This window comes from Lynx rufus, unplaced genomic scaffold (assembly GCF_022079265.1).
Source record: "Lynx rufus isolate CCGP_SWC_20201006 ecotype Redwood Valley unplaced genomic scaffold, mLynRuf1.p SCAF_56, whole genome shotgun sequence".
Lineage (NCBI taxonomy): Eukaryota > Metazoa > Chordata > Mammalia > Carnivora > Felidae > Lynx > Lynx rufus.
The window spans coordinates 327,975-338,818 of record NW_025814874.1 but is presented as its reverse complement, the minus strand read 5'-3'; the positions used below and the strand labels follow the sequence as shown (position 1 = coordinate 338,818).

The following is a 10,844-nucleotide window of genomic DNA, read 5'->3' as shown; positions in this document are numbered from 1 at the left end:
AGTGCCCTACCGCTCCTTCCTGCCCCGGCAGGGCACTTGGAGAATGTGGCTGCAAGTGGTGGCACTGGCCACTGCCCGGCAGGTGAGTCACGGCGGGTCTACAAAGGCCCCTGTTTTTATCTGGCTCTTTTGGATCTGCCCACCTGATTTCCTGCTGCAGGTGACATAAACCCTGAGAGCCGAGAGGCCACCTGTAAATGTCAAACTAAAACATTATTCTCCGAAGGGACTCAGGGACTCCAACAGAGCCCTGGGAGCTCCGAAACCTCAAGTTTTAAGTCTGATTTGCTCCTCAGGCAGGTTACTTGCCTCAGAGGAAAGATGGAGGGATTTCCTGACTTTACAAGGCTGAGGAGGTGAGGGTGAGGTTACCTTTGAGCACTTTGAGGGCCTTTTATGGAGTGGGCTTCACAAGAATCCCAGCAAACTCTGTACTTTTGAAAATAGATGAGCTCTCCGATTTATTACCCACACCAGGCCACTTCTGAAAGCGTGAGGGAGCCACTAACCCTACTCCAGGCTGGCAAGTGTGAACGGGTGCACGGCCACCAGCTCTTACACTGCACACCCTGGCCCTGCCACTAACTTCTTTCCATGGAGAAATCCCTCCACCGGAGCCCTCGCCTGGAAGGGGCTATTCCAAAATAACAACCCAGGCGACCCAAAGGGTCGGGATGGACTGGGTTGTGTCCGCTACAGAAGCATCCATAGAGGGGTGCTCCAGGATTTGTATGTGTCGTCGAGCCCACCTGGTGTTGTTTTGGGGGGTCTCGCTCATCTGTACACGTAAGGACGGACGTGCTGACTGGTTAGCACACATGCTGTCCTCCCCCCTCCCCGGAAGACCCCGCAATTTCCACCTGTACAGCAAGTGCCAGTGGGATAAACTTATCACGGTCACTGGACCAAGAACAGCTCACTGATGTTTTCCCTTTGGGTGATTAGACCAGTAAGTTCCGTTCCTCTCCCTGCTCCCCTCTGACCCCAGAAATAAGCCACCTGTCCCAACACGGGCTTGTCATCTTAGCTGACAAAGGACACTGACGCTCTGGAGCCACCAAACCACACCGGTGATGAGGCCTATTAAATCCCCAGGTCCTGCTGTCAATGAGAAGCTGAGTGTCTGACAATTATTGAATAAATTATTACATAAATTAACAAGTAAACTGGGGTACGGAGCCCGACTGCCAGATTTGAACATTAACTCTACCACTGACTGACCCTGAGCGAGAAGCTTCACCTCCCCAAACCTCAGCTTCCTCTCCTGTAAAAGGAGTGATGCCAGCACCAGGAGTAACCAGCCCGGCCAGGCACAGCGGTTTCCCCGGGGCCGGTAGTCAGCGCTCAATAAAAAACGTTTTTATCTTACCGCTCTCTGTCCCCCCACAACTGTTGAGTTAGAAGGCAACGAAGTCTCTCGAATTGACTGGAAATAACCCATAAACAAATGGATGAATAGTATTATCCTAAGACAAAAAGCCTTTGCCATGGCAATACAAAAGTGTCTCACGGGTATTTGATCCCAAATGAGACTCTGTTCCAGCCCCCGAATAACAAGGCTCAGAAAGGTGGCCAGCTCTGAGGGTCCTCGGACCCGTCAGCACGATGCGGAGTTGCATGTGCCCGTGATACCCCCGGCGAGCCCAGGGCCTGCTCAGGAGCCGGCCAGCCTCCCTCGGCCCCTCCCGGAGACGCCCTGGTGATAACTGTGCAGGCTTCTCTGAGGCAGACAGAAGCCACTGAAACCAGGCAAAGACACTGAAAATCGACAATCAGAAGCCATTTCTGTCTAGGGGGAGCGAGCACAGGGCGTGGTGAGGAAGCACACCTCTAGTCGTCGTTCATAATATTTATTTTGGAAAAATATTTTAAAAAGGATTTTCTTCATTAACAAAACAGTAAAAAACTCAAATAACATTTGCACAATATTCCATAAATACATTTATATACAAAAAAATATAGTCACATAGACCCGAAGTGCCTTTGTACATATTTACCAAAGATTTAAATTATAAAAAATGAACATCACAAAATACTCAAGCTTTACAGATATCCTGAAAAATATTTTTACAAGTCCAAAAAAATAACACACATTTTTTTTCCACCTAGAAAAAACACATTTTAGTATCAAAAAGGACGATAAAGGCAGTGTTTGTGATTCTAATTCCAGAAAAGACCGGCTCATGAGAACCCAAAATATACACTTCAGGCAGTGCATGCTTCTCACGTAGTAATCAGGTCCATTCGTTTAAATATATATTTTTCAAAAGCCAACTGTCCATAGTGCAATGGGAACGTCCTAGAAGGCAGTGCAACAGGCCCCTTGGCCGCCGCCGAGCTGCAGCCACGCCGCGTCCCCAGCTGGCCTCGGAAGGGAGAGCCGGCTGGGTCCGGGTCGGTTCCTCGGCAGCAGTCCGGGGGTCTCCCTTTCCTCTTTCAAGCAGCATCCACTGGGGCATATATCCTTGGAATTTTATTTATTTTAAGAGAAACGGGAACTTTGCCGTATCACTTCCCTTTCACACCTGGTGGGCCCACAGGACAGGATGGGAAGTTAGTTCCAGACAGAGGTCGGCACCCTCTGACTTCTCCCCCCGCTTCCGCCCCGAGACCAGGCCCGGGCTGCGCACTGACCTCGGTCGCTATGACGCACTCGTCTTTCTCCTCCGATATGACGTACACTGACTGGTACTTTGTGTCTTTTGAAGCAGAATACATGGAGTCTGGTCTTTTTCTTTCAGGTGCTTCTCCACTGAGGGGAAAATAAAAGAACCGCAAGAAACACGTGAGGACAGGAAAAACTGACCAGCGCCGGCCCAGAGTGCAGCACCCCCTTCGGGGGTAAAGCTCAGGGGTAGAGCGTCTGACTGCAGAGCGCAGCACCCCCTCGCATCGGGGCGCCCTCCCAGGCCGGCCTTCCCGCGTGTCCCCTCCCGGCCCGCAGCACGCACCCCCTGAGTGTCGGGGTGCTCTTCTCCTCCCCTGCAGAGCCCTGGGGCTGGCCCTTGGCGTCACGCTTGCCATGGGGGTCCCTGACGGCGGCCGCAGCGTCGCCCTTGAGGTCCTGCACTAGGTTATAATCCACAGCAGGGTAGCGGGCCTTGAGACCGTTCTTATCAGCCCCGTGGTCCCCGTGGAAGTCAACCTTCTTGTTGGTGTTCTTGATCTGCGTGGCCCCGATGACGCTGACACAGATGTCCTTCTCGCGCTGGCAGTTGGCCAGGTTGTTCATCGTCTCCGCCTCCCCACGGCAGGGCTCGGCAGGGGGCCGGTCCTTCTGCAGCCTGAGCCGCACGCAGACCACGGCGGCGGCACAGCCCAGCAGCAGCATGAGGACAAGCACCACGCCGGCACAGACGGCCACCCAGGGGAAGGGCCCGGCCTGGCCCTCCACGTACTTCTCGGTGAGGTCCGCCACCACCGCCGGGCCCGGGGGCGGCTCAGGCAGCAAGAACTGGCAGTTGGGGCCCCCGTAGCCCCGGGCGCACTCACACAGGTAACGCCGGTCCCGCTCGTGGCAGGTGGCCCCGTTGTGGCAGGGCGCGTGCTCACACCTGCTGACAGGGGCACTGCAGTTCCTGCCTGTGTAACCTGGGGGACAGGTGCAGGAGTACTCGTTCACGCCGTCCCGGCAGGTGCCCCCGTTGGCACACGGGGAGGAGGCACAATCATCCACGTTGTCTGCGCAGCGCCTCCCGGAGAAGCCAGCCTGGCAGCGGCACAGGTAAGCATCGCCAAGGTCCACACACTGTGCACCTGGAACACAGGACACATTCTGAAGCCTTGCTACGTGTCAGTCCTGCAAGGTACACCGGGGACGCGAGACAGACGAGGCAGCCGTGGCCTAGACACAAACATCAGGGCAGGGGTCTGGTCCAGCTCTAGCTCAGTAAACTGCAAACGATACAGCTAATATCTCATTTCTCTAAGTATTTTTTTAGCGTTTGTTTATTTTTGAAGGAGACAGAGTGCAAGCAGAGGAGGGGCAGAAAGAGAGAGAGGGAGACACAGAATCCGAATCGGAAGCAGGCTCCAGGCTCCGAGCTGCCAGCACAGAGCCGGACACGGGGTTGAACTCGTGAACTGTGAGATCATGACCCGAGCCGAAGTCGGACGCTCCACCAACTGAGCCCTCCAGGCGCCCCAAGTTTATTTAAATTTAAAGAGAGAGAGAGAGAGAGAGAGAGAGAGAGAGAGACAGAGTGTGAGCGGGGGAGGGGCAGAGAGAAAGAGGGAGACACAGAATCCGAAGCGGGCTCCAGGTTCTGAGCTCCCAGCACAGAGCCCGACGAGGGGCTCAAACTCACGGGCCTTGAGATCATGCCCTGAGCAGAAGTCGGACGCTGACTGGGCACCCCCGCAGCTAACCCTCCCAGCAGCTCCGCTCCCACTGGGGCAGTACACGGCGCTTTGGCTACAGTGTTGCATTCACTTTCACGACATCCCACAAAAGACCCGGTTTGCAGATGGGGAAACTGAGGCTTAATGAGGCTGACGTGCTTGCCTGCAGTTCCACAGTCAGTGAAAAGAGCAGGGTTGACAACAGAAAGGAAGAGGAAGAAAGGAGGGAGTGGAAGAGGTCTCTGTCCTTCGAGAGCCAATCTGTTAAACCTCCTGCTATTCTGCCTCTAAAATAAAGCAGCCAACCTTTCTGTTGCTTCAGTGGGTAGAAACAAACAGGAGGCAGAGCCTGAGCCCACAGGACCGCCACGCCCTCTGTACGGCACGTGGACAGCAGAAGGACAGGGATTTCCTCTCTGTCAATCATCGTGGCTAATGGCGAAGCTCACAGAAGGCCTGGCATGTCTGGCCCCAGCTTCTCTCCTCTACCCACTCACAGGGGAGCAGGGGGCCCGTCAACAGACCACACTTCTGCACAGACACACCAGACGGTTATGTTTGGGTGACAGAGCTGAGCCGGGCTTCCCTCCAAAAACAGTCGCTGGGCTGCCATTGGAGCGCAATCTACTGAATCATGGCCCCGACTCAGACACCTGTGGTGCGATATGACCTTGAGAAGTCATCCCACCTCTCTGCCTCAGGCTCCCCCTGTAGGACGTGAGAATCCACACTCCTGCCTGCCTTTCTCGCTCCTTGAGCATTTCCAGGCTCGGGGATAACACTTCTGTGAAGAGTTTCTGTTCAGTTGAAAGGGCTCCGTAACCTCGGGGTAGCTTGCAAAGTGACGTGTTTGGTTGGAAACGAAACGCGTGTGCTCTCTAATGTGTTCTCATCAGTGCTGACCACCTGACAAAGTCTCAGAGCGGCTGGGGCTGCCGTCCTACCATGAGAACAGGGTGAAGAGCTGCAGGAATCCACCTTCTTCTCACAGTTAAAGCCGGAGAAGCCCACGGGGCAGCGGCAGGTGTACCCTCCTTCGGGGTTGTCTGAGCACCGTCCCCCGTTGAAGCAGGGGCCGTCGGCACACGCCATGGCACTCAGCTCACAGATTCTGCCGTAGAAGCCGGGGGGGCACGTGCAAGAGTAGCCATTCTCAAGATCCTGCGTCGCAGAGAAGATAAAGCGCTGTCACAGGGTCGCTCCAAGAGACCCACGAGATGCGTATCAAACCAGCGCCCCCGTTCAACAGGAAATCCTGCTGGGGCCGGACTCACCGTGCAGCTGCCTCCATTCCTGCAGGGGCTGGCGCCACACTCGTCGATCTCCGTCTCACAGTTGGCCCCTGAGTACCCCGGCCGGCAAGAGCAGGTGTAACTTCCCTGGCCCGTGTTAGTGCAGGTGGCCCCGTTCCTGCAGGGCTTGTGGTGTGTGCAGTAGTTCAGGTCTGCGAGGGGCAGAGGCGGGAGGAGGAGGAGAGAGAAGCCCAGGGTCAGACTCGGGGAGACCACATCTTCCCCGGGACGAAGCCAGGGAAGCCCGGGGCTGCTGGATGGGGCTGGGGGCTCACCCTGGTTGCAGAAGAGGCCACCCCAGCCCTCCTGGCAGTTGCACTGCCAGGGCTGCTGGCAGGTGCCATGGAGGCAGCCTGGGTACCGGATGCACTGGTCACAGTACCGGCTCTGCCAGCCCACTCTGCACCTAGGAAGAGAGCACGTGTCAGGCGGGCGCCGGCACCACCGGGCTCACGGTCACACACACGCCCGACCCACGAGAAACCACCTTCCAGCGACACCAACACGTCTGGCTCTCAACGAGGCAGAACACCAGAGTCTCCTCGGGAGCCTGCAAACACGCCAGTGCCCCAGAGGGTCTGATTTCTGGGAGTGAGGCTCGCTGGGACAGCATTTTTAGGGGCTCCCTAGGTGGTCCTAGGATGCCAAAAAGTTTGACATCTTCAATGTCAATTCCTGGCAGACAGCTATCCGTACGTTCCCATAACCACCGAGGGGCTTCCGTGGCTGACAACCCGTGACTCTACGTGTTTCTGTACGTTTACTAAGTAGAAACACGAGAATAACGGCTCCAACCCCGACAGCCAGCTACTCTTACCTGAAGTTTTCAAACCATCACCCAGAGCTACTTTACAAATACACCAGGTACAAGGAGAAGCAGAGAAGGGAAAAACCCCTTTTGCACACTTACTTGCACTCCCCTGGCTTGTCACAAAACCCATGCAGCTCGTCGCATCCTGGCAAGCAGATTGCTACAAGCAAAGAGAAGACACGGGGTCAAGCCCCACCCCAAGATCCTCCCCAACACAACCGGGGGCTGCTGCCACAATGCGGTTGGGACAAAACTTGCTCAGCTCAGTTGGCAGACCCAGCGGAGTTAATCTCCATCTGTGGAGTATCCACGGTCCTGCCTGGTAACTGTGGACTTCACTCCGCCCTGGGATGAGCATTCTTCTTAACACAGCGGCTCCAGGACAAAAGAGCGCGGAAACCCCCACCCCCACCCCATCCCCTTTTCTTCTGAGAGGGTCAGAAGTCCTTCCCCCTCCTCCTCCCCCACTTCCCAATTCTATGCACAAAGCTCCACCTCTTAATACCCAGAAAGTGTGTGTGTCGATAAGGGTGGACAGCTGGTATGCAGAGTACCAGGGCAAGACAGCTGCTCTATTGTCTCTGCTCTCCCAGCAGCTGCCCCAGTGCGACAATACCGCCTCCCCCGCCCCCCGCCCCCACCCGCACACACACCCCCGGCGTGTGTGTACACACACATACACACACACACACACACACAGACACGCGTGTGCGCGCGAGCCCTTTCCGCCAATGGGAGCTGGCGTGCGCTCCCGCCGCCTTTGCCCGGAGAGATCTAATCGATGGCACGCGCTAGCTGGGGGCGGGGAGAGGCTCCAGTGTTTGAATAAGAAGAAAAAAGTTTAAGTTTACGGCTCCCCCGCAGCGAAGAAGAGGAGGGAGGGGAGCGGACGGAAGGCAGCAGGCAGGCCAGAGGTCCCCGCGGGGGTGGGGGCTGATGTGGAGCTGGCTTCCTTCACAGAGTTATGAAACTCATCGACGAGCTGCTCCAAGTTTGTAAGACAACAGAGCCCGCTCAGGCCCGGGCGCAGCTCAAAACAATGACCTACCCTCACCCCCAGGCACGAATCAGAACTGAGAGACCTCCCTGGCCAGAGGTTCTGGGCCTAAGGACAAGGAGGGAGGTTCGCCTGCTCCAGGGCAGGAGAAGGAAAAGTCACCAGGGTTTCTGGGGAGTTCCAGGGCCCACCCAACCCCTAACTAGAGGGAAACCCAACCCCTGGGTGTGCAGACTGGCAGGGAGGCCTCCGCAAGCTGAAGAGAGGCCTACCAACCTGAAGCAGGCCCAGGAGCCAGCGGAAGCCTCGCAGGCCTCCCGCTCTCCACCAGAATCATGGGGCAGGCAGGGCCCGTCGCCTTTTGGTGAAGGTATTTCTTCCCCAGGCAAGGTGTTTCGTGAGCGCAGTGTGCGCTCTGGCAGGCGGGCCCCTTCCCCTGTGGCTCTTGCCTACCCAGGCCTCAGCTGACACACACGGTCTCCTGTCCACAGACCCCTATGAGGGACTATGTCATTAACAACACACGTGCGTCACGCAGAGTATTTGCAAATACGCTCGGTCTGCGAAAAGGCCAAGCACACCAACTCTAGAAAGAAAACGAAGCATTTTTCCAATGAGACGCTGTCCTGGCAAAGAGAACTGGTTTGGAGCATGCGCCTCCACATACAAACTCTCCTCTCTGTTCCTCCCTTCCTTCCTCCTCTCCCTCTCCCTCCGGCTCACTTCCTGACCCCTGGCCCTGTCTCCAAAATCCTCCCTGATTAAGAAAGGCAGCTTCCCATAGCGGAAGTTAAAACTTCTGAGTTGACCCCAATCCCGCTGCTGGCTAGCTGTGAGGTCTCGGCGAGTTTCTCCAGCTCTCTGGCCTCAGTTTCCCCACCAGGGCATCACTCCACTGCTGACATCTGAGGACCCCACTAGCTCACAGAATACTCCCACCCCCACTCCCTGGGAGCTCTGGCCTGGAAGTAGACCAAGGAGGGAAGCAGGAACTCACGTTCAGTGCAGTACTGGCCTTTCCAGCCAGGATCGCAGACTTTTTCCCCCCTCTCCCCGCAGGTGAAGTGGCCGAAGGCGTCGTCTCGGGGGCGACAGAAGACGGAGCAGCCGTCCCCGTAGTAGTGCTCGTCACACACAAAGCGGTAGGAATACTTGAGGTCTGTTCGGCCGCTGCTGTGCAGGTCCTGAGACCACTCCTCGCCCACAGTCAGGTGCCTCTGCGTGGCCAGGCGGCTGATGAGTCTTTCTGGGTTTTCTGTGGGAAGACGGTGCTCCCGTTGGTTCTGACCAAGAACCCAGAGGCTTGGGGCACTGGGGGAAGTAGAACTGACGTGTGATGCAGGGGAGGAGGCCACAAGCCCTCCACCCAGAGCCTCCTGCAGGAGTTTGCAGAATGTAAGCACAGAAGCTGATTTCTGGTGGAGACAAGAGGTCAAGTACGTACTGACTGGGGAAGCTGTTGACTTGGTTTTGGAGTTTTTTGATTTGTTTTTACCTGTTGTGAGGTCATCAGGAGAATCTGTGTGAAGGGCTTCAATGATCAGCGAAAAGGTGCCCTGGGAGAAAGGGGGAGGAGACAGAAGATAAACTAGAAATGTTAAAAACCAAAACCCAAAGGGACGCTCTCGGGTCACCCAAGTCCGGAACCGCCTGGGGTGCGGTGCAGATCTGTGTGCCCAGAGCAGGGTCTCCGGACATCTCTTGCCTGTTTTCACTTTCCTCAAGGAAATGGAAGAACTTTTTAAAGAGTGGTTTCCTGACGTGTTTTTTCAGCCTGTTAGTACAGGATATCACGTTAAAAAAAAAAAAAAAAGGCTGCGAGCAGGCGGGGCTGCAGGGATTGTCATCAGTCACCGGGTGGGGGGGGGGGGGACTACACACAGGGGCCAGGGGCTGTCATGCTGCGAAGGCAGTTCAACCTGCCCATAGACAGGGCAACGAGAGAACTGTCCCCCGAGAAGGCGCTCGCTGGACTGGGGAGCTACGGGCAGAGGCCGGTTCCGAAACCTCCCAGACCCTCCGCCTCTCGGCCCCGCGGCAGCCCGGCTGTCACTCTGCCGCCTGAAGGGTCACTCGGGGCGTGGAGGCGATGCTCCGGGCCTGGCCCCTTCCGCCGCCACCCTGAGGACCGCGGCGCCCGCCCGCCTCCCCTCCCCGGCACCCCGCCGGTGCGCGCCCCCAGCGTGCCTGGCGCGGGGCTGACCCGTCGAGGCCCCCGCCCCGCCCCGCCCCGCAGGTGCAGCGCTCACCGGCCAGGTAAAGCCGAAGGGGAAGCGGATGGGGTTGCTAAAGGCGGGGTCGGCGCCCGCGCCGTCGGGCAGGCTGAAGGAGTCCACGCCCAGCACCGGCGTGACGGCGCTGCCGTAGGTACAGGGTGGCTCAGGAGACACGCTGGCCTGATAGTGCTTGAGGCACACGCGGAAGAAGGTCCTGCAGGCGCACGGCGGCGGCCCCGCGCCCCCGCGGCAGCAGTTGCGGTTTCCCAGCAGCCCCTTCTTGTTGACGAACTCCTGAAGCTTCAGCTCGAACACCCCGGAGGTCCAGACCTGGGGGAGGGGGGGGCGGGGGGCGGGGCTGAGGGCGCGGGGCCCTGCGCTCCGAGGCTAGCTTTCGGGTTCACCGCGGGCTCCGCCGGCCCGGCTCGCCACCCCCCTGCGCCCCCGGTGCCCTGCCTGACGCCTCGCGGCTCCCGGGTGCCCCATCGACACCCGCCCTGACAGCGGGGCCCTGGACACCCCAGCCGACAACTTACCTGGCACAGCAGGGCCGACACCACGGCGAGGGCCAGGGCGCACCGGCGGCCCATGGTGCACCGCTGGACGCGCTCGAGCTCCCCTGCGCCCCCGCCTTCGGGCCCTAGAACTGCGGGGGGTGCCCGAGGGTGGCCGTGGACCCCCAGGAGCGTGGACAGAGAAGCGCCGCCGCTCCGCCGCGGGCCGGGGTGATCAGGGCTCCTTTCTTCCGGAGCCCGTGTCTCCTCTTTCGGGGGCTGCGGTCGTCCAGATCCGCCCTGCGCGGGTGACGGCGCTCTGGGGGTGCACGAGCAAAGGGCTGGCTCCGAGCCTGCTGATGGAGCCGCAACTTTCGGTTTTCCTCCTTTCTTCCAGTCCACCAGTAGGTAGGGGTCGTTGGCTTCCTGGTTTTGTCTGAAGCTTCTTCCCAGGAAAAAAAAGGGGGGGGGGGGAGGGGAGGAAGCGTCCAGATTTTCAGCTTAATTCCCAAAGAGCTTCCTCCGAGTCCGATTAGAGAGCCGAGGTCTGGAAATCCCACCGGCGAGGCGATAATCCCGGGCCCCGCGGAGCGCGCGCAGGGACCCCGGCGGCGGCGAGTGTGCGCGGCGCGCCCTGCGGCTCGGGCCCGTGTCACTCGGCGGCGGCGTGCGTGCCGGGAGCGTCCCGGACTC

At 58.3% G+C, this 10,844-nt stretch overlaps 1 protein-coding gene across 1 annotated transcript; it reads right to left on the bottom strand.

The window, feature by feature from the left end:
• Positions 1-1,851: 1,851 nt before the first annotated feature.
• Positions 1,852-10,472, bottom strand: DLL1 (delta like canonical Notch ligand 1). The gene is made up of 11 exons (XM_047101083.1): positions 10,194-10,472; positions 9,691-9,987; positions 8,937-8,997; positions 8,439-8,696; positions 6,544-6,604; positions 5,909-6,039; positions 5,616-5,785; positions 5,286-5,502; positions 2,952-3,756; positions 2,635-2,752; positions 1,852-2,525 (listed from the first exon to the last, which is right to left on the bottom strand). The coding sequence occupies exons 1-11, from the start codon at positions 10,245-10,247 to the stop codon at positions 2,520-2,522; spliced, it is 2,178 nt and encodes a 725-aa protein (XP_046957039.1). The 5' UTR covers positions 10,248-10,472; the 3' UTR covers positions 1,852-2,519.
• Positions 10,473-10,844: the final 372 nt, after the last annotated feature.

What these genes read in the sequence shown, in the direction of transcription:
- DLL1 (XM_047101083.1), bottom strand. Translation starts at nt 10,247, where the DNA reads ATGGGCCGCCGGTGCGCCCTGGCCCTCGCCGTGGTGTCGGCCCTGCTG. An exon ending in TGGCCTCTTCTGCAACCAGG is followed by an intron (nt 5,786 to 5,908) that starts GTGAGCCCCCAG and finishes TGCCCCTCGCAG; the next exon opens with ACCTGAACTACTGCACACAC. An exon ending in AGCACCCCGACACTCAGGGG is followed by an intron (nt 2,753 to 2,951) that starts GTGCGTGCTGCG and finishes TTTTCCCCTCAG; the next exon opens with TGGAGAAGCACCTGAAAGAA.